Source organism: Coregonus lavaretus (assembly GCF_964263955.1).
Source record: "Coregonus lavaretus genome assembly, chromosome: 24".
Lineage (NCBI taxonomy): Eukaryota > Metazoa > Chordata > Actinopteri > Salmoniformes > Salmonidae > Coregonus > Coregonus lavaretus.
The window spans coordinates 37,855,660-37,878,847 of NC_140011.1; the positions used below are offsets into that span (position 1 = coordinate 37,855,660).

The 23,188-nt window shown below is 44.5% G+C and overlaps 2 protein-coding genes across 2 annotated transcripts; both read left to right on the forward strand.

Annotated features, from left to right (window-relative positions):
* Window positions 1-1,395: 1,395 nt before the first annotated feature.
* On the forward strand, window positions 1,396-5,640 carry LOC311099862 (arrestin-C-like; the record flags this gene model as incomplete). The annotated part of the gene is made up of 14 exons (XM_084140588.1): window positions 1,396-1,403; window positions 2,179-2,209; window positions 2,341-2,401; window positions 2,500-2,544; window positions 2,635-2,885; window positions 2,975-3,048; window positions 3,800-3,938; window positions 4,036-4,120; window positions 4,201-4,273; window positions 4,363-4,500; window positions 4,588-4,671; window positions 4,781-4,854; window positions 5,206-5,229; window positions 5,582-5,640. The coding sequence occupies 14 exons, from the start codon at window positions 1,396-1,398 to the stop codon at window positions 5,638-5,640; spliced, it is 1,146 nt and encodes a 381-aa protein (XP_083996714.1).
* Window positions 5,641-6,569: 929 nt separating this feature from the next.
* LOC311099963 (solute carrier family 35 member F3) lies at window positions 6,570-19,618 on the forward strand (the record flags this gene model as incomplete). Its single annotated transcript, XM_084140684.1, has 8 exons — window positions 6,570-6,651; window positions 9,510-9,572; window positions 9,705-10,002; window positions 10,413-10,632; window positions 18,236-18,361; window positions 18,823-19,015; window positions 19,114-19,203; window positions 19,368-19,618. The coding sequence occupies 8 exons, from the start codon at window positions 6,570-6,572 to the stop codon at window positions 19,616-19,618; spliced, it is 1,323 nt and encodes a 440-aa protein (XP_083996810.1).
* Between the last annotated feature and the right edge of the window lie 3,570 nt (window positions 19,619-23,188).

Genomic DNA, 23,188 nt, shown 5'->3' on the forward strand with positions numbered 1-23,188 from the left:
ATTAGGAGCCTCAAATGTTATAGTATCATAGAACAGGTATTTCCTGTCTACCCTGTTAATACCCATGTCAGTCAGATTTAGTAGGGGACAGTAAAAGGTATTAAGTGAATTACGTTGTAAGGATTATTTTTGTCACTCAGGTCAATGATAGAAAAGTAACATATCATCCCTCCTGTAATTGCATTAAAATGTACAACACTCAGGCATATAGCTACTCAATGTAATTAATTGATATCTGATACTGGAAATGCCAGTGGGTTAAATCCCTGGTAGCCTACTGGCAGTGTCTGCCATTTGTAGGAGAAATGTGCTACTATTGCATTGTGGAACAGAGCTCTCTGATAAAGACAGCTGAATGCTGACAATCTAGTCGAGTCTTAACTTCTTATAGACTACTGAAATATAGTCAACTACTACCTGTAAATTATACACTCTCTGTAACACTCTCCAAATGCAACTCAAGAAGGCCGCTCTCAATGTTCCTCAATACCATGGTGTCTGTGGAGGCTGCTGAGGGGAGGACGAAGCCATGTGTTTGATGTATTTGATACCATTCCACTCATTCCACTCCAGCCATTACAACGAGCCTGTCCTCTCCAATTAAGGTGCCAACAACCTCCTGTGCATGGCGTATCCATTTGGGACACTTCTGGAAGCACTATCCAGGAATCCACTGCAATTGATTGAATACCGTCCTTGTATTGAGATCAGGACCATGGACAGCAACATTGTTGAGGATAGAAAGTGATACCGTCCCAAAATACAAACCAGAGAAATGTTAATAGTGGACTTAAAGTAGTTTTTTCGGTTCCACTAAAATGAGATCATTCTTCTTCTTCTTTTTATTCCTTCTATGAGTATTGATACTGTTCTGATCTCATTTTATTATCTTCATCTATCCGCTGTAAATGTTTCAGGAAAATAAGACACCTTGTGACCTTGTGAATGATTTTGGGGGGGCTTGGTCAATATGTGTAATCCACCAGGGATGTAGGATGTAACCCCTCCTTTTAGATGGACTTTGAGCCGTGAGGAGAATAGAGCATTACATGAGAATGTGCTACCTTGTAAATCCTGCCCAGGTACTTTTAGCTACTGTAAGGGTCTCTGTGACTCTGCAGTCTATTGGATGAGCGTTGTCAATAGCAGCAGTACTTCGAAAAGCTAATCCCCAGCCAAGATTTGGCTCAGGACAACTAACAGTGATGCTGTAATCTCATTCCACCAGATTATTCCCTAGTCCTCAACATGGATGGAGCATCCTTTCATCCATAACTCATTGGTGAATCAGGGGTTATGCCTGATTGGGATTGAGATTCACTTTTTGTTGTCATTTTCATGAACTCACGCGTTTTGTTTTGTTTTCCACAGAAATCTTCCTGAAATTGCTGGAAGATGTCTAAGTAAGCCCCCACCTGATCTTCAATTAGACTACATGTTGATAGCATTGCAACATTATTGAACGTCATACATGGTCTATTTTACTATTACTACATTACTAGTAAAACTTTGTTTTGTTTGTTTGGCTAATGTAATTGGCTGTTTGCAAGCACACCTTGCCCTAAAGAGCCTCTCAATCAGTAGAGAGCCCAGATGCAGATGGATCTATTGAATTAACCTGTTCTCCCACCCACTACATCTAACTTTGACTATCTCAGGTGTCACAGAGTAGATGTCCTTAGATGTACCTCCTCATCTTCACTATACTTGAGAATAATTCCACTTAGAGGTAGCAACAATCCTCTATTTTATATACACTCTTGGAAAAAAGGGTTACAAAAGGATTCTTCAGCTGCCCCCATAGGAGAACCCTTTTGGGTTCCATGGAGAACCCTCAAAGGGTTATCCTATGGGGACAGCCGAAGATCCCTTTTAGGTTCTAGATAGCACCTTTTTTTCTAAGCGTGTCCCTATCTCTTTCATGTAGGCCTATCTGCTATAACCCTGCTTGATGGCATCCGTTAAATGGAGCAGAATAAAAAAAACGTCTCTAACAAATACGTCAAGAAATCCGTTTAAGTACTAATTTGTCTTCCAATCAACCTTTGTTTTTTCACTACTTGAAATAAACCTTGGGTGTTTTATCCTTTCAGAATGTGCCACTTTGGTCACTAAAGTAAGACAGAGACATTTTTTAAATACTGCTGAGTTTGACCGTTTAGTTTGATATTTTCTCAGGGTATACAAGAAAACCTCTGGGAATGGCGCAGTAAGTGAAAACCTTTTCTGTCTCTCTATTACTTGCCCCATAGAAATAAAGAGTGTCACCTATTGGTGATGAATGTGATGAGCTCCAGAAACATTCTGTGTTTGACAATATTTTTTTCTTTCTATCTTCAGCTTACCCTTTACCTGGGTAAGAGAGACTATGTCGACCATGTTCAGAATGTGGACTCCATCGGTAAGTCTTACTTTTATACTTGGCAGTTATGTATCGTAGGTTTTAGACATTTGTGTTGAGGGGAAAATCTCTCAAATCTCTACCCATCGTTGTTACAGAGGGAGTGGTGAAAATTGATCCTGCAGACCTCGGAGGCAAGAAAGGTACATTTTATTTTACAATACTATTTTTTACAGATAAGTTGCTAATGTTAGTAGTTCTGCGGAATGGCTCATGTTTATCCTGGTTTCTAGTCTTTGTGCAGCTGGCTTGTGCCTTCCGTTATGGCCGTGAGGACCTGGATGTCATTGGACTTTCCTTCAGGAAAGACATCTGGGTCAAGCACCTCCAGTTGTACCCTGCTGACCACAAACCCACCCTCACTCCCATGCATGACTGCCTTCTCAAGAAGGCAGGAGAGCAGGGCCATGCCTTCACGTTCGACATTCCCATAAACCTTCCCTGCTCTGTCACACTCCAGCCAGGACCAGATGATGCTGGAAAGGTAGGCCCTTGCCTTGCTAATATTTTTTTTTTTTAGCCCAGATATATTAAATTCCATGATATTTACATTGGCCTTTTGTGTATACCTAGGCTTGCGGCGTGGACTTTGAAGTCAAGACCTACATTGCAGATGTGGCAGACCCAGAAGATAAACTTGACAAGAAGTGAGTAGCTGTCCAAATCCTTGTCTTCTTTTATTGAAAAACTTTACACACTAAGACATGGAAATTCTCTACATGTAAAAACAATTGTTTCTTTCCCTCCCTCCCTCCCTCCCTCCCTCCCTCCCTCCCTCCCTCCCTCCCTCCCTCCCTCCCTTCCTTCCTTCCTTCCTCTCCCTCTCTCCCTCTCTCTCCCTTTCTCTCTCCCTCTCTCTCTCCCTCTCTCCCTCGCTCTCTCTCGCTCTCTCGCTCTTTCTCTCTCCCTCTTTCTCTCTCCCTCTCCCCCTCTCTCCCTCTCTCTCCCTCCCTCCCTCCCTCCCTCCCTCCCTCTCTCTCCCTCTCTCTCTCTCTCTCTCTCTCTCTCTCTCTATCTCTCTCTCCCTCTCTCTCTCTATCTCTCTGTCTCTCTCTTTCTCTCTCTCTCCCTCTCTCTGTCTCTATCTCTCTCTCTCTCTCTCTCTCTCTCTCTCTCTCTCTCTCTCTCTCTCTCTCTCTCTCTCTCTCTCTCTCTCTCCTTCTCTCTCCCTCTCTCTCTCCTTCTCTCTCTCCTTCTCTCTCTCTCTCTCTCGCTCCCCTCTCTCTCTCTCGCTCTCTCTCTCGCTCTCTCTCTCGCTCTCTCTCTTGCTCTCTCTCGCTCTCTCTCTCGCTCGCTCTCTCTCTGTCTCTCTCTCTGTCTCTCTCTCTCTCCCTCCCTCTCTCTCTCTCTCTCTCGCTCTCTCCCTCCTCTTTGCCACTTTTCCGTCCTTCCTTGTAGAGACACTGCCCGTCTAATCGTCCGTAAGATCCAGTTTGCCCCAGATGCAACTGGTGCTACTGGGCCCAAGGCTGACATCTGCAAGAGCTTCATGATGTCTGACAAGCCTGTCCACCTGGAGGCCTCTCTGGAAAAGGAGGTGAGTTAAACAGCGCATATACTGTAGCAACTGTATTAGAATACATAATAAAAAGGGGTTGTAAAAATTAGAATTGTTTTTCTTATATTGATATCAGATCTATTACCATGGAGATCCGATCAATGTCAACGTCAAAGTCAAGAATGAAACCGCCAAAACAGTGACAAAAATTAAAGTCACCGGTAAGTCTGACACCACTGACGCTGAATGTTAGAACTAAAATACTATACTTGAGTTGGTAACAGTGGGCTCTTTCCTACAGTTGACCAGACTACAGACGTGGTGCTCTACTCCGCGGACAAATACACCAAAACCGTACTTTGTCAAGAGTTTGGGTAAGTAGACAGAAACCCACCCTTTCCTCATCATCTTCTAAGAAGTGCTCTTCTCCTGATCCACTAACATCTCCAACCTTCTCTTACAGAGAGACAATAGATGCCAATAGCACATTCGATAAATCCCTTACCATCACCCCCCTACTGGCCGACAACAAGGAGAAGCGTGGTCTGGCGCTGGACGGCAGACTGAAGGATGAGGACACCAACCTGGCCTCCAACACTATGTGAGTGGCAGTCTACATCATTACCACATTCAAATCTAGACTGGAACAACCTGAGTCCATCTCTTTCTTCTACTTTCTCCTCATCAGTATCAGAGATGGTATGGATAAGGAAGTGTTGGGAATCTTGGTCTCCTACAAAATCAAGGTCAACTTGATGGTGTCTTCAGGAGGGTAAGTCTTAGATTAAATACGTGTTTGCTTGTAAGCCAATGCCATGTTTCACATTGAATTTTAGGAAAATATGAAATGCTAAGCAGTTATGTTCTTCACTCCCGTTTAGCTTATTGGGGGGTCTCACAGCCAGTGACGTACAGGTGGAGCTCCCCCTGATCCTCATGAACCCCAAACCCCAAGGTAAACTAATAGTTACCCAATGAATAATAGGATTTGCCATGTCTAATAAACTCTGTCAAAGTATAACTGATGTGGTGAGGGTGCAACATCTCTCTCTACTCATTCAAAGTTGCTATTCAATGTTACTAATGTAATCTTTAAACTCTTTTCCCCTTCTACCATAATGAACCCCGTTACATGAGCAGATGTGTGAGTAAAAAATTATAGAATCTAAACAAAAATGTAATACGTATTGGTAGCATACGCTGCAGTCTTCAGCTTTAATTAAACATTATGCACATTTTGTATTATGCACATTTTAAAGACATTTTGAACTTACCTCATGACCTTTGTTTCCTTTATGATCTGCAGAGGTCTCCCGGTGGGAGAGTGAAGGTGAGCTTCTATCTAACAGATTTATAGACCCTAATGTACAGTAGATATACCTTTGATGTGAAGTGCCCGTTCATTGGAGGGCTGTTGAACTATGGTCTTTATAAAGGGCAGGCCCTTACTATCAGCAGCATTGGATAGCACTAGTATAAAGGCACCCACAGTTGTATTTCAATGAAGTTCAAACAACTGTAGATTAATCAGATGATCCTGTGACTGAATAGAATGATTCTAATTATGACATTACTTTAGCACCAGAGTTCACTGCCTCAGTTCATGTGCCATCATTCACTGTAGTCGTCTGTGACAGTCACCCAGCGGCCATATTTATTGCATGTGTTTTGTGAATCCCCAGAATGCATGTTACCCTTGAGGCTGAGTAGATTCCCCCAGCAGAAGAAAGATGAGGAATGAGGGACTGCAAAGTTGAATGGAGCAAAGCTGTTGATGGCTGTCCAGATTGAAAGGATGATGACCAAACCAAAGAAGAAAATGGAATACCTCATAGGAAAAACCATCAATAAAGAATCTTGATTTCTCTTACTATTACATGCATTTTAGTGTTGTATTTGAGTGGTTTTGTCAATGTGAGCCTGTACTGTAATGTATGTAGATATCCAGCCATCCGTATGAGTCATAGAATTTCACTCGTAACTTAATTAACCATTCACTCTGACCTTCTCACATAAAACCATGGGGAGGTTAATGAACACATTCAGTATAAAGGGGTTCATTGGTTTGCGGATACATCTCCCTTCTAAACTACTCCAACAAACAGGGAGTCCGGTTGTACTCAGTTTATGATTTTCAAAGAATTGTGTTTTTCTGTGGTATGTATGTATGTTTTTGACTGATAAGTCATTGAACCAAATAAAAACACCACATATACTTCTAAGACTGGGTATTCATCCATTCATTGCAGTGCATTGAGGGTAACTGTCCATGGTGCTGAACTGGCATCAGGTAATGTCAGGTCTTCATAGCAATACATGTTTTATAATGTTCTCTACATCAGGCACACAGGCACAGAAAACCATGTAAATATGTCAATGCTTTACTGCAATGGAAAATGATAGGTATACAGTATTCTACATCACTAGCACTAATATCAGAGGGCAATATGTAAACACGTCTCACTAAACACGTTTGCAGTTCTGTTAGTGGCTTCAAGCAACCTCCTGGTATTAGATGGTCTCTGAGCAGGGGGAGTAATCATAGTAATCACAGATCACTCTGGGTTGGCTGAGTTTAAGAACTTAATTCTCCATACACATCACAGGCTTACAGCCCAGAGCCCATGGCTGTAGAAGGACTCACTGTCCAGAAAAGAGCCGACACTAGAGATGGCCATGAACAAACGAACAGCCAAAGTGTCTCCCTCGCCCTCCACTGGTCCTGCTGTCTTTTGGCTGCCCACTCCACAGGGTAAGTAGATTGCATAGCTTTCTTCTAATTTTATGCATAAATCTAACCTTATGTGCATTCATTTATGTAGGTCAGGTGTGACAAATCACAGTGTAATACTGCATATTAAGATATGATCTATCCATTTCAGTGCTTGTAGACAATATCATATACAGTACCAGTCAAAAGTTTGGACACACCTACTCATTCAAGGGTTTTTCTTTATTTTAACTATTTTCTACTTTATAGAATAATAGTGAAGACATCAAAACTATGAAAGAACACATATGGAATCATGTAGTAACCAAAAAATTGTTAAACAAATCAAAATATATTTTATATTTGAGATTCTTCAAAGTAGCCACCCTTTGCCTTGATGACAGCTTTGCACACTCTTGGCATTCTCTCAACCAGGAATGAGGAATGCTTTTCGAACAGTCTTGAATGAGTTCCCACATATGCTGAGCACTTATTGGCTGCTTTTCCTTCACTCTGCGGTCCAACTCATCCCAAACCATCTCAATTGGGTTGAGGTCGGGTGATTGTGGAGGCCAGATCATCTGATGTAGCACTCCATCACTCTCCTTCTTGGTCAAATAGCCCTTACACAGCCTGGAGGTGTGTTTTGGGTCATTGTCCTGTTGAAAAACAATTGATAGTCACACTAAGCGCAAACCAGATGGGATGGCGTATCGCTGCAGAATGCTGTGGTAGCCATTCTGGTTAAGTGTGCTTTGAATTTTTAATATATCACTGACAGTGTCACCAGCAAAGCATCCCCACACCATCACACCTCCTCCTCCATGCTTCACGTTGGGAACCACACATGCGGAGATCATCCATTCACCTACTCTGCATCTCACAAAGACAGCGGTTGGAACCAAAAATCTCAAATTTGGACTCATCAGACCAAAGGACAGATTTCCACCAGTCTAATGTCCATTGCTCGTGTTTCTTGGCCCAAGTAAGTCTCTTCTGATTATTATTGTCCTTTAGTAGTGGCTTCTTTGCAGCAATTCGACCATGAAGGCCTGATTCACGCAGTGTCCTCTGAACAGTTGATGTTGAGATGTGTCTGTTACTTGAACTCTGTGAAGCATTTATTTGGGCTGCATTCTGAGGTGCAGTTAACTCTAATGAACTTATCCTCTGCAGCAGAGGTAACTCTGGGTCTTCCTTTCCTGTGGCGGTCCTCATGAGAGCCAGTTTCATCATAGCGCTTGATGGTTTTTGCGACTGCACTTGAAGACACTTTCAAAATTCTTGTAATGTTCCATATTGACTGACCTTCATGTCTTAAAGTAATGGTGGACTGTCGTTTCTCTTTGCTTATTTGAGCTGTTCTTGCCATAATATGGACTTGGTCTTTTACCAAATAGGGTTATCTTCTGTACACCACCCCTACCTTGTCACAACACAACTGATTGGCTCAAACGCATTAAGAAGGAAATAAATTCCACAAATTAACCTCTACGGGATCGGTGTCCCGTATACAGGACGGTTGAACTAACGTGCGCTAATGTGATTAGCTTGACTGTTGTAAGTAACAGCAAACTTTCCAGGACATACACATGTCTTATATGGGCAGAAAGCTAAAATTATTGTTAATCTAACTGCACTGTCCAATTGACAGTAGCTATTACAGTGAAAGAATACCATGCTATTGTTTGAGGAGAGTGCACAACAACAAAAACTTATCACGGCAACTGGTTTGATACATTCACCTCTGAAGGTAAATAATGTACTTACATTCATTAATCTTGCTCTGATTTGTCATCCTAAGGGTCCCAGAGATAAAAATGTAGCATAGTTTGTTTGATAAAATCAATTTTTATATTCAAATGTAGAAACTGGGTTCTACAGTTTGAACCCCTGCTGTCTCTGGCTCCACACCCACCCCGCCCGGCCATCTAGATGTGTGAAAGTTAGTGTATAAGCTAATGATCCATCATGTATGTTCCTGGCAGTGTGTAAACTTATATTATGTATTACCATGTCATTTTTGTATGTTCTCTATAGTTATGTACTTGAAAATGTATCAATTGATAATTCGGCACATTTGGGCAGACTTGATACAAAATAGTCCAGTATTGCAATGCTTCACTGGATCAATCTGAAACTTTGCACACACACTGTGGCCACAATCTAAATTGCACTTAAACTGCAATATTATATTGTAGCCCTTTCTCTCGCATTTCAAAGATAGAAAACACTTTTTGTTTTTTTGAAAAAAAAGGTCCGATCCTTAAGAGGTTAATTGAAATGGATTCCAGGAGACTACCTCATGATGCTGGTGGAGAGAATGCCAAGAGTGTGCAAAGCTGTCATTTACATTTTAGTCATTTAGCAGACGCTCTTATCCAGAGCGACTTACAGTTTAGTGAGTGCATACATTTTCATACTTTTTAATACTGGCCCAAGCTGTCATCAAGGCAAAGGGTGGCTAAAAATAAAAATATATTTTGATTTGTTTAACACTTTTTGGGTTACTACACTACATGATTCCATATGTGTTATTTCATAGTTTTGATGTCTTCACTATTATTCTACAATGTAGAAAATAGTAAAAATAAAGAAAAAGCCTTGAATGAGTAGGTGTGTCCAAACTTTTGACTGATACTGTATATTCCTTCAGTTTGGGAAAAGCACTCACACCTCAGGTTGCTCACTGTAATGTGGGAATAATTAGATGATATCTTGAAGAAAATTAAAAACCGCTAGATATTTCTACAAAAAATTGGCAACTTGGAAGTAAAATTGTAAAATGGGCTATATTCTTCTATTACCCTTTCCCTTAGGCGAATTCTATCTTTATGCATCTGTTATGTTATTGTCTTCTACAGGATAATTGTTTATCTCTTTTTGCCTTTGCCATATAGAGCATGCTGAAAGACAGAGGGGACCCCAGCCCGTGGCTGAAGATGGGCAGGATGGAGGGCAGGGTGGAGGGCAGGGTGGAGGGCAAGGTGGGGGACAGGGTGGAGGGCAGGGTGAGGGGCAGGGTGGAGGGCAGGGTGAGGGGCAGGGTGAAGGGCAGGGTGGGGGGCAGGGTGGAGGACAGGGTGGAGGGCAAGGTGGAGAGCAGGCAGAAGAGTGTGTGGAGGAGAAGAGAGAGGAGGACAGTAAGAGCTGCTGTGCTCGCTGCCCGCTGAGAGCCATGCGTCGAGCTGCGTGGGGCCTGGTCCTTGGGTGCTGTGTGGCCCTGGCGTGGGCAGGGGGTACACACAGTGCCAAGCAGTCTCTGGAACAACTCCATGCCCCCTTCTTCACTATCTGGTTCTGCAGTACATGGAACCTCCTCCTCTTCCCCCTCTACTACCTGGGACACCTGCTAGGGGCAGAGCAGAGACAGTGGCCCACAGCCCGCTTCAGGTGAAACAACAGCTAAAGAGTCATCTGACGGGCAGGTGTTGGGCCCATTTCAGGTTGAGGGAAGGTTGGCAAGGCTCTGTATGGCAGGAAGTCATGATCATCTCTTGTATTTGTTATAACACTCATCTGGATTGATTCTCTATTTTGGATAGAGTGTAATGGAAGGATTCACATTAACTTTGGATTTGGCAAATGACTAAATGGATGGTTTTCTTTTTAGGGAATATAGAAAACCTATTGCCACAAACCCGCTGTATCAAACAAGATATTTAAGACATGCTGCTTTGTGCTTTAATCTGTGTGAGGCTAGCAGCTAAACAAACATCTTAAAAACAACCCTGCTGTTTATCCAGAGGATTGGTAGAGAGGTTGACCAGGTCACCAGGCGTCTCCGTCTTCCTGTATCCCAGGCAGTGCAGTGGCTTCCTGGTGGAGGACGGCATGACAGTGAGAGTGCTCCTGAAGGGTGCAGCACCGTTCTCAGTGCTGTGGAGTCTCTCAGGCTACCTGTACCTGCTGGCCCTTTGTCGTATCTCAGCGGGCGATGCCAGCGCCATTCTCTGCTGTAGCCAGGCCTTCATCTTCCTCCTCTCCTGGATCGGACTCAACGACCGGTTCATGGGTGTAAGGGTAAGAGCATCCCCTCTGTAAGTGCTGGATAAGGGGGGATGGGGGTGGATGGACAGTGCTACACAAAGCATCTACAAATGTAGATACTCATTTTAAGCATCCAGATATTCACATCGAAGCCTCCATAAATACATTCTCAAAGGTATAGATCTCCCTTGAGAGAACGGTGTTCGTCGTTTAATTCAAAGGAAACGGTACTGTACTGAACGACCAGTTGAGGCACGTTGTGATTATGGCGGCCCAGAGACCGATTGTGTATGGTGTGCTGCACAAGTTTTGAGATGTATAATGGTCACACCCATATTGATCAGGCCACACCCACCCACCAAACAGGAGGGTCACACTTTATTTGGGTAGTCTGGATTTTCCATCTGCAGATGCTCTACAGATGGTCATACTATCAACAAACTAACTGTTGATCAGCAACTGCTTGCTACAGTTATGGTTAGGGTTAGGTTTAGAATAAGGGTAAGGGTTAAGGTTAGGGCTAGGGTTAGGGTAAGGGTTAAGTTTAGGGTAAGGATAAAGGTTAAGGTTAGGGTTAGAGCTAAGGTTCGGGTTATACATTGTTAGTTGAAATGTTACTGATAGTCTGTAGATACGGCAGTCTGTAGAGCATCTACAGATGGACTATCCAAGTCAAGGTTAAGGTTGGGGTTAGTAGATTGTTAGTTGAAATGTTACTGATAGTCTGTACAAAGCTCTCCCTCGCCCTCCATTTGGCAAATCTGACCATAACTCTATCCTCCTGATTCCTGCTTATAAGCAAAAACTAAAGCAGGAAGCACCAGTGACTCGGTTAATAAAAAAGTGGTCAGATGACACAGATGCTAAGCTACTGGACTGTTTTGCTAGCACAGACTGGAACATGTTCCGGGATTCTTCAGATAGCATTGAGGAGTACACCACATCAGTCACTGGCTTCATCAATAAGTGCATAGATGACGTCGTCCCCACAGTGACCGTACGTACATACCCCAACCAGAAGCCATGGATTACAGGCAACATCCGCACTGAGCTAAAGGGTAGAGCTGCCGCTTTCAAGGAGCGGGACTCTAACCCGGACTCTTATAAGAAATCCCGCTATGCCCTCCGACGAACCATCAAACATGCAAAGAGTCAATACAGGACTAAGATTGAATCGTACTACACCGGCTCTGACGCTTGTCGGATTTGGCAGGGCTTGAAAACTATTACAGACTACAAAGGGAAGCACAGCCGCAAGCTGCCCAGTGACACAAGACTTCCAGACGAGCTAAACCACTTCTATGCTCGCATCGAGGCAAGCAACACTGAAGCATGCATGAGAGCACCAGCTGTTCTGGATGACTATGTGATCATGCTCTCCGTAGCCGATGTGAGTAAGACCTTTAAACAGGTCAACATTCACAAGGCCGCAGGGCCTGACGGATTACCAGGACGTGTACTCCGAGCATGTGCTGACCAACTGGCAAGTGTCTTCACTGACATTTTCAACATGTTCCTGACTGAGTCTGTAATACCAACATGTTTCAAGCAGACCACCATAGTCCCCGTGCCCAAGGACACTAAGATAACCTGCCTAGATGACTACCGACCCGTAGCACTGACGTCTGTAGCCATGAAGTGCTTTGAAAGGCTGGTCATGGCTCACATCAACACCATTATCCCAGAAACCCTAGACCCACTCCAATTTGCATACCGCCCCAACAGATCCACAGATGATGCAATCTCTATTGCACTCCACACTGCCCTTTCCCACCTGGACAAGAGGAACACCTACGTGAGAATGCTATTCATTGACTACAGCTCAGCATTCAACACCATAGTGCCCTCAAAGCTCTTCACTAAGCTAAGGATCCTGGGACTAAACACCTCCCTCTGCAAATGGATCCTGGACTTCTTGACGGGCCGCCCCCAGGTGGTAAGGGTAGGTAACAACACATCTGCCACACTGATCCTCAACACGGGGGCCCCTCAGGGGTGCGTGCTCAGTCCCCTCCTGTACTCCCTGTTCACCCATGACTGCATTGCCAGGCATGACTCCAACACCATCATTAAGTTTGCCGACGACACAACAGTGGTAGGCCTGATCACTGACAATGATGAGACAGCCTATAGGGAGGTCAGAGACCTGGCCGTGTGGTGCCAGGATAACAACCTCTCCCTCAACGTGACCAAGACAAAGGAGATAATTGTGGACTACAGGGAAAAAAGAGGACTGAGCACGCCCCCATTCTCATCGACAGGGCTGTAGTGGAACAGGTTGAGAGCTTCAAGTTCCTTGGTGTCCACATCACCAACGAACTATCATGGTTCAAACACACCAAGACAATCGTGAAGAGGGCACGACAAAGCCTATTCCCCCTCAGGAGACTGAAAAGATTTGGCATGGGTCCTCAGATCCTCAAAAGATTATACAGCTGCACCATCGAGAGCATCCTGACTGGTTGCATCACCGCCTGGTATGGCAACTGCTCGGCCTCCGACCGCAAGGCACTACAGAGGGTAGTGCGTACGGCCCAGTACATCACTGGGGCCAAGCTTCCTGCCATCCAGGACCTTTATACTAGGCGGTGTCAGAGGAAGGCCCTCAAAATTGTCAAAGACTCCAGCCACCCTAGTCATAGACTGTTCTCTCTGCTACCGCACGGCAAGCGCTACCGGAGTGCCAAGTCTAGGTCCAAAAGACTTCTCAACAGCTTCTACCCTCAAGCCAAAAGACTCCTGAACAGCTAATCATGGCTACCCGGACTATTTGCACTGCCCCCCCACCCCCACCACATCTTTTTACGCTGCTGCTACTCTGTTAATTATTATTTTTTTATTTTATTTTTTTTTTCCACCTTTATTTAACCAGGTAAGCCAGTTGAGAACAAGTTCTCATTTACAACTGCGACCTGGCCAAGATAAAGCAAAGCAGTGCGATAAAAATAACACAGAGTTACATATGGGGTAAAAAACATAAAGTCAAAAATACAACAGAAAATATATATACAGTGTGTGCAAATGTAGCAAGTTATGGAGGTAAGGCAATAAATAGGCTATAGTGCAAAATTATTACAATAGTATTAACACTGGAATGCTAGATGTGCAAGAGATTATGTGCAAATAGAGATACTGGGGTGCAAAAGAGCAAAATAAATAACAATATAGGGATAAGGTAGTTGGGTGGGCTAATTTCAGATGGGCTGTGTACAGGTGCAGTGATCGGTAAGGTGCTCTGACAACTGATGCTTAAAGTTAGTGAGGGAGATAAGAGTCTCCAGCTTCAGAGATTTTTGCAATTCGTTCCAGTCATTGGCAGCAGAGAACTGGAAGGAATGGCGGCCAAAGGAGGTGTTGGCTTTGGGAATGACCAGTGAGATATACCTGCTGGAGCGCAGACTACGGGTGGGTGCTGCTATGGTGACCAATGAGCTAAGATAAGGCGGGGATTTGCCTAGCAGTGATTTATAGATGGCCTGGAGCCAGTGGGTTTGACGACGAACATGTAGTGAGGACCAGCCAACAAGAGCGTACAGGTCACAGTGGTGGGTAGCGTATGGGGCTTTGGAGACAAAACGGATGGCACTGTGATAGACTACATCCAATTTGCTGAGTAGAGTGTTGGAGGCTATTTTGTAAATGACATCGCCGAAGTCAAGGATCGGTAGGATAGTCCGTTTTACGAGGGCATGTTTGGCAGCATGAGTGAAGGAGGCTTTGTTGCGAAATAGGAAGCCGATTCTAGATTTAACTTTGGATTGGAGATTCTTTATGTGAGTCTGGAAGGAGAGTTTACAGTCTAACCAGACACCTAGGTATTTGTAGTTGTCCACATACTCTAGGTCAGACCCGTCAAGAGTGGTGATTCTAGTCGGGTGGGCGGGTGCCAGCAGCGTTCGATTGAAAAGCATGCATTTAGTTTTACTAGTGTTTAAGAGCAGTTGGAGGCTACTGAAGGAGTGTTGTATGGCATTGAAGCTCGTTTGGAGGTTTGTTAACACAGTGTCCAATGAAGGGCCAGATGTATACAAAATGGTGTCGTCTGCGTAGAGGTGGATCTGAGAGTCACCAGCAGCAAGAGCGACATCATTGATATACACAGAGAAAAGTGTCGGCCCAAGAATTGAACCCTGTGGCACCCCCATAGAGACTGCCATAGGTCCAGACAACAGGCCCTCCGATTTGACACACTGAACTCTATCTGAGAAGTAGTTGGTGAACCAGGCGAGGCAGTCATTTGAGAAACCAAGGCTATTTAGTCTGCCAATAAGAATGCGGTGGTTGACAGAGTCGAAAGCCTTGGCCAGGTCGATGATGACGGCTGCACAGTACTGTCTATTATCAATCGCGGTTATAATATCGTTTAGGACCTTGAGCGTGGCTGAAGTGCACCCATGACCAGCTCGGAAACCGGATTGCATAGCGGAGAAGGTACGGTGGTATTCGAAATGGTCGGTGATCTGTTTGTTAACTTGGCTTTCAAATACTTTCGAAAGGCAGGGCAGGATGGATATAGGTCTGTAGCAGTTTGGATCTAGAGTGTCACCCCCTTTGAAGAGGGGGATGACCGCGGCAGCTTTCCAATCTCTGGGGATCTCAGACGTTATGAAAGAGAGGTTGAACAGACTAGTAATAGGGGTTGCGACAATTTCGGCGGCTAGTTTTAGAAAGAAAGGGTCCAGATTGTCTAGCCCAGCTGATTTGTAGGGGTCCAGATTTTGCAGCTCTTTCAAAACGTCAGCTGTCTGAATTTGTGTGAAGGAGAAGCGGGGGGGGCATGGGCAAGTTTCAGCGGAGGGTGCAGAGTTGGTGGCCGGGGTAGTGGTAGTACGCCACAGGATGTTTTTGTGCTGGTCAAGGGCAGTCAAGTCTGAGGAGAACCAGGGGCTATATCGGTTCTTAGTTCTGTATTTTTTGAATGGGGCATGTTTATTTAAGATTGAGAGGAAATTACTTTTAAGGAACAACCAAGCATCCTCTACTGACGGAATGAGATCTATATCCATCCAGGATACCTGGGCCAGGTCAATTAGGAAGGCCTGCTCGCTAAAGTGTTTTAGGGAGCGTTTGACAGTGATGAGGGGTGGTCGTTTGACCGCGGACCCGTTACGGACGCAGGCAATAAGGCAGTGATCGCTGAGATCCTGGTTGAAGACAGCTGAGGTGTATTTAGAGGGTATGTTAGTCAGGATGATATCTATGAGGGTACCCATGTTTACGGATTTAGGGTTGTACCTGGTAGGTTCGTTGATAATTTGCGTGAGGTTGAGGGCATCTAGTTTGGATTGTAGGATGGCCGGGGTATTAAGCATATCCCAATTTAGGTCACCAAGCAGTACGAACTCTGAGGATAAATGGGGGGCAATCAATTCACATATGGTGTCCAGGGCACATCTGGGGGCTGAGGGGGGTCTGTAGCAAGCGGCAACAGTGAGAGACTTATTTCTGGAAAGGTGGATTTTTAGAAGTAGAAGCTCAAACTGTTTGGGCACAGACCTGGATAGTATGATAGAGCTCTGCAGGCTATCTCTACAGTAGATTGCAACTCCACCCCCTTTGGCAGTTCTATCTAGACGGAAAATGTTATAGTTGGGGATGGAAATTTCAGAATTTTTGGTGGCCTTCCTGAGCCAGGATTCAGACATTGCTAGAACATCAGGGTTGGCGGAGTGTGCTAACGCAGTGAATAACTCAAACTTAGGAAGTAGACTTCTGATGTTTACGTGCAAGAAACCAAGACTTTTGCGATTACAGAAGTCAGCAAATGATAGCGCCTGGGGAGTAGGAGTGATACTGAGGGCTGCAGGGCCTGGGTTAGCCTCTACATCACCAGAGGAACAGAGGAGGACTAGAATAAGGATACGGCTAAAGGCTTTAAGAACTGGTCTTCTAGTGCGTTGGGTACATAGAATAAAGGGGGCAGATTTCCGGGTGTTGTAGAAAAGATTCAGGGCATTATGTACAGACAAGGATATGGAAGGATATGAGTAAAGTGGGGGTAAACCTAAGCGTTGGGTAACAATGAAAGAGATAGTATCACTAGAGGCATCAATTGAGTCGGTCTCTGCGTGTATGGGGGGTGGGACAAAGGAGCTATCTAAGGCAGGTTTAGCTGGGCTGGGGGATCTACAGTGAAATAGTACAATTAGAAATAACCGAAACAACAATAAGCTAACCATGTTTGGGCTGAGGCTAAACATAAACAGGATGTAGTACCGTAAAAAGGAACAGTCCAGCAGACATCAGCTGTATAGCTGAGTTATCATAAGGTCCGGTGAACAGCAATAGGATAGTTCGGAGGCTGCTAAAGCACTAGCAGGTAAGAGGCCACGGCTAGCGTGTGCTAGCGGGCCGGGGCTAGCAGATGGAATCTTCGTGGTCGACGTCGTCGTAACCACATCAGACGATTTCGTCGGCAGACCAGTCGTGTAGGATCGGCGGGGCTCCGTGTCAACACTAGGTGGTCCCGTCCGGTTGACAGAGAGGTAGATAGCCGGGAGATGGGCCTAGCTCAGGATGATTAGCCAGACCACAGCGTCCATTTAGTTGAAGCTAGCTGGTAGCGATGAATCCGGAGTTAAAGGTCCAGTGATTCAGTGATTCCGGCAGAAAAACTGATATGTTCTGGGTCGATAACGCGCTGTGCAGACTGGCCGAATATCCGGTGATTAATATCCAGTGATTAAATTAATCCTGCAGAAAAAAAAATAATCCAATGTTCTGGGTGAAATACCGCTAACTGTGGCTAATAGCAAGTAGCTAGTTAGCTGGCTAGCTAGTTTCAACTGGAGATTTTATATAAAAGGTAAGTCAATAATAGAATCCGTTCCACATTGAGTGAGGCGGGTTGCAGGAAAGTATATTTTGTAGAAGGATGAAAAGTCTGATAGGGAAATATGTACGAAAAATACAAAAAAACAGGGTATTTACAGGCTATTTACAGACACACGACAAAAACAGAACTGCACTACTTCGCCATCTTGGATTTATGCATAGTCACTTTAACTCTACCCACATGTACATATTACCTCAACTACCTCAACTAGCCGGTGCCCCCGCACATTGACTCTGCACCGGTACCCCCCTGTATATATAGCCTCCCTACTGTTATTTTATTTTACTTCTGCTCTTTTTTTCTCAACAATTGTTTGTTGTTGTTGTTGTTTTATTTTACTTTTTTATTAAAAAATAAATGCATTGTTGGTTAAGGGCTGTAAGGAAGCATTTCACGGTAATGTCTACACCTGTTGTATTCGGCGCATGTGGCTAATACAATTTGATTTGATTTGATTAGATACAGTAGTCTGTAGAGCATCTACAGATGGACTATCCAAGTCAAGTGTTACAAACGGGAGGGCAAACACACATCAAAGGCTGTTAAAGAACGCTGCGGGAAACGGGTCGTTCAGTACAAACCGTCACCCAATGCAGCAAATGTTTAACCGAACTGAATGCACCTGGTAATTGTTGACCAGCTCCGTGGGGCTTGACTTTGATGAGTTTCGGGTCAATTTATTAATGTGCACCTAACCTTTAAAAGGTGCTGTTTATGGGTGAGTAAATCAATGACAGCCAAAGTGTTCCCTTTCATCAGTGTTGAGCTGTGATGTCTTCCTGTGTCTTTTTTCTCTATCAGATAGTGGCTGTCATTCTCTCCATCACAGGAATCGTCATGATGGCGTATGCTGATGGTTTCCATAGCGACTCAATCACAGGGGTGGCCCTGGGAGTAGGCTCAGCTTCAACCACTGCCCTGTACAAGGTCATCGCCATTAAAGTCCTACTCCATTCTCCTTTTCACTTCATTAATCACCTGATTTCCTTAACAAAAGGAACATCTCATTAGGTGGTCCAGGTGTCCTCATGACATGGCACGAGGTGGGACTTTCCTCTTTTGTTCTCTATTGCTCCTCTATTGTTCCCGCAAGCAAGCAGGGAGGCTGATGACATCAGAGGGCACCATCAGACCAACTCCTTCATTGGCCTACTCCTTGAAGTTTGCAGTTGTGTCTAAAAAACACTATTTTACGTAAAACATATTTTTTGACCCTTAAGTGTGTGTACATTACTGTATATATACGTGGGATATTGTTTTTCAACAGGAAACGTTTAAAAATAGCTGGAGTTTGTCTTTAAGTCTTCTTCCTGTACCAAAATCTTAACTGTTTTGGTGGGCAGACATAAGCACAAAGTATTCACTGAAGTTCTTTTTTTTTCTCCAAGGTGTTGTTTAGAAAGCGAGTGGGAGAGGTGCAGCCGGGTACGGCCAGTGTTCTGCTGTCCTGTGTGGGGCTATGCAGCTGTGTCCTCCACTCCTGGGTGTGTGTGCTGCTCTACCTCACGCACGTGGAGTACTGGCCTCCAATCCACTACATCCCCTGGGACACACTGTGCGCGATGGCCTTCCTGCTCCTCGGTAAAACTCCACCACTCATTTCTGTCCAGATATTAAATTAGTTCATTTGAATGACTCTAACATTTCCTTCAATCTTATCCCTCCTCTCTCACCATCAGCTTTCAATGTCTTGGTGAATCTAGGAAGTGTGCTTGCCTACCCCTCCCTTATTTCAGTTGGAATGTTACTGAGCATCCCAGCTAATTCAGGTACAGAAAGAACAATTATATTTATCTGTTTATAAAACCCCAAACGATAAATCAAGCTAAACAATGGTGTCATTAGAGATCTTCATACAGGTTTACATGAAGTCATTGTGGGAATCTCAAACAGCATTCCACTACACCTGACCCCCTACTGTATGTCTCTGCAGTGGTGGATTTCTATGTCGCTGCAGCCCCCCAGCTCAGCCAGGTCAGAATGGCTGCAGCAGGTATCATCGGGGTGGGCTACCTCTTACTGCTGCTTCCAGAAGACTGGGATGACAGTGTTGCCCGCTGGATAGAGGGTCTGTGGCAAGGAGGATGGCAAGAAGACAGTGTGGTTGGAGAAGACGTAGGAGCTGATGGAGGAGCAATTGCAAAGCCCAAGCCCAAACCAGCAGGCATTGCTGCCGTAACTTGATGCTTTGGTTTTACACAGTAGAACTTGGTGTCAAAAGTCTCTCGACCAAAACCAGGGGCGCAACTTTGGTTTTAGAAGTGGGGGGGGGGGCATAACTTGGTGAGGGGTCTGGGGGTCCTCCCATTTTTGGGGGGCATCTAAAGCTAATTTCCTGCATTTCTACACAATCTAATATGACCCATGACCCTTCTAGCCGTCTCTATTTACAACAACATAAAGTAAGCAAAAATGCCCAGTCATCAAGCTAAATATGTTTAAGTGATTAATAAGACTGAACTAGATCAATGATAATCCAATAATCAATATTGTGTTGCACCTTTAACCAATAACAAATGAACAACTCTTACAAATAAAGTACAAATACTTTTGATTGTCTTTATTAAGAGATCCTCTACATTCAATTTCTGCCAGACCGCCCAGCCAGCCTGAGCCCCTGCACGCCCGACCCCCACCAGTCTTCCTTCCCATCTTTATTTTATGTCTCAAGGGAAAGGTTTGGAAAACAAAAGTTGGAAAACTACATATAATTCATATCATAGGACTAATAGTACTGTGGAGCTCTTTTTATCTGCACACAATATAGCTGGGTCACACCTTCCTGTCCCTAGGGGTCCACGGCCCTGCAGCGCCCCAACCCAACACACCCCACTCAGCTTTAGGATCTTAGTGAAACATTCATTACTGGTTTCAGGTGTTAGGCCAAGGCCAGAGTGACAACCAACAGTATGGCAGGACCAGGACTGAGCAGCCCAGCAGACTCCTTTTATCGTATTGTATTCATATAAGGCATCCAGACCTTATGAAAGTTGCACAGTATACCCTTAATCTTGTAATAAATCAAATGTAGTGATACATAACTTGACATTTTTTCCATCAATTGTGGGAGGATAACCAACCTCCCAATTAATGGCAATGCATTTCTTAGCCACTATAAATGCTAGGTTATACAGTTTCTTCTGATAACAGTCTCCAGTATCAACATTTCCAATTAAACAAAAACAGGGAGATGGGAGAATCTGTAGACATGCTGAGATAGAAGAGCATACTCTTTGGCAGAATTCAGCCAGCCTTCACAAGACCATAACATATGCAAATATGTCCCCTTTTGTGCTTTACACCTCCAGCAGAATAATTACATTTCTGTGTGCATGATATTCAGTGTAGGGAATTAGCTAGGGAACCTGACAGATCAATAATGTTACATTGCTATACTGACTAATAAAAACTCTTATTGCACTGAAAAAACATCAGAATATCGGTCATCAATCGTTTGGCCGCTGGTTTCATCGTTTGATTCAGGTCTAGTGTGATTGAGGCAAAAATAATAGCTAAAGTTAGTGAGCTAGCTAGCTAGCTCACTAACGTTAGCCAACTTTTGGCTAGCTCTGCTAGCTAATGGTACAATGGTACATCATCAAATGTACTTCTGTTGAAACGGGCCAAAACAAAGGCTACAAAACATTTCCATACACACAACAGCTGTTAGATATTGCTAGCTAGAGCTGAACTGGTTGTGGTAGATGCTAGCTAGCTAACTAGCTGCTAGTAGTTCATTCACTTCAGTTGAGAGGGGATGAAAAATTTGCTAACGTAAAATGTCAGTTACACTGGGAATAAACTTTAATTTTTTCTTCTGTCAAACAGCAGTTACCTTGCCAGCTAGATCAGTCAACTAAAGAGTAGCCAGTTTCTGCTCTCCTTGCTTTTACAACTCAGAGAAAAAGCGCAACACAGACAGCAGCTGCCTCTGTTCATCTCTACCGTGCTGGTCCTACACACCAGCCTTTCAGAAGCTTAGCCTTCACACAGCCTGTCCGCATGCTCTGTGGTGTCTGTGTGTCTGTGGAGTCCTAAATCCAGCTGGCTCAAACCGGAAAACGGCCTACCCGACCGCTCTGAGGTCCTATAGTGGCCCTAAAGCACACCTCAGCCGAGTTTTGTATCACAGTGCAATGATAAAACTGGGAGAGACAAAATTTACATTTACATTTTAGTCATTTAGCAGACGCTCTTATCCAGAGCGACTTACAGTTAGTGAATACATATATATATATTTTATACTGGCCCCCCGTGGGAATCGAACCCACAACCCTGGCGTTGCAAACGCCATGCTCTATCAACTGAGCTACTTCCTTGCCGGCCATTCCCTCCCCTACCCTAGACGACGCTGGGCCAATTGTGCGCCGCCCATGAGTCTCCCGGTCGCGGCCGGCTGCGACAGAGCCTGGATTCGAACCAGGATCTCTAGTGGCACAGTTACCACTGCGATGTAGTGCCTTAGACCACTGCGCCACTCAGGAGTAAAAATAAAAATAAAGTAAAAATGCAATTTCAGAATGTCCCCAGTGAAAGTTGCGCCCTTGACCAAAACAATTCATTGTCTTGTGTCTTTCAGAGCTAAAGTGCCAGATGACCATAGGCCTGTATGTTACAACATTGTGGATGTTTTTCTACTAGGCCTACTCGGTACCCCAAGGGCATGAGTTATGTGTTAGATACCCTCAAATACAGAGTATACAGTGCATTCGGAAAGTATTCATAACCCTTGCCTTTTTCCACATTTTGTTACATTACAGCCTTATCCTAAAATAGATTAAATAGTTTTTTTCCCTCATCAAACTACACACAATACCCCATAAAGACAAAGCAAAAACAGGCTGTAAGACATTTTTGCAAATGTAAAAAAAAACTGAAATAGCACATTTACATAAGTATTCAGATCCTTTTATCAGTACTTTGTTGAAGCACCTTTGGCAGTGATTACAGCTTTGAGTCTCCTTGGGTATGACGCTACAAGCTTGGCACAACTGTATTTGGGGATTTTCTCCCATTCTTCTCTGCAGATCCTCTCAAACTCTGTCAGGTTGGATGGGGAGCGTTACTGCACAGCTATTTTCAGGTCTCTCCAGAGATGTTCGATCGAGTTCAAGTCCGGGCTCTGGCTGGGCCACTCAAGGACAATCAGAGACTTGTCCCAAAGCCACTCCTGCGTTGTCTTGGCTGTGTGCTTAGGGTCGTTGTCCTGTTGGAAGGTGAACCTTCGCCCCAGTCTGAGGTCCTGAGCGCTCTGGAGCAGGTTTTCATCAAGGATCTGTCTGTACTTTGTTCCGTTCATCTTTGCCTCGATCCTGACTAGTGTCCCAGTCCCTGCCGCTGAAAAACATCCCCACAGCATGATGCTGCCACCACCATGCTTCACCGTAGGGATGGTGCCAGGTTTCCTCCAGATGTGATGCTTGGCATTCAGGCCAAAGTGTTCAATCTTGGTTTTATCAGAGGTCTGGTCTGAGAGTCTTTAGGTGCCTTTTGGCAAAACTCCAAGCGGGCTCTCATGTGCCTTTTACTGAGGAGTGGCTTCCGTCTGGCCACTCTACCATAAAGGCCTGATTGGTGGAGTGCTGCAGAGATGGTTGTCATTCTGGAAGGTTCTCCCATCTCCACAGAGGAACTTTGGAGCTCTGTCAGAGTGACCATTGGGTTCTTGGTCACCTCCCTGACCAAGGCCCTTCTCCCCCGATTGCTCAGTTTGGTCGGGTGGCCAGCTCTAGGAAGAGTCTTGGTGGTGGACTT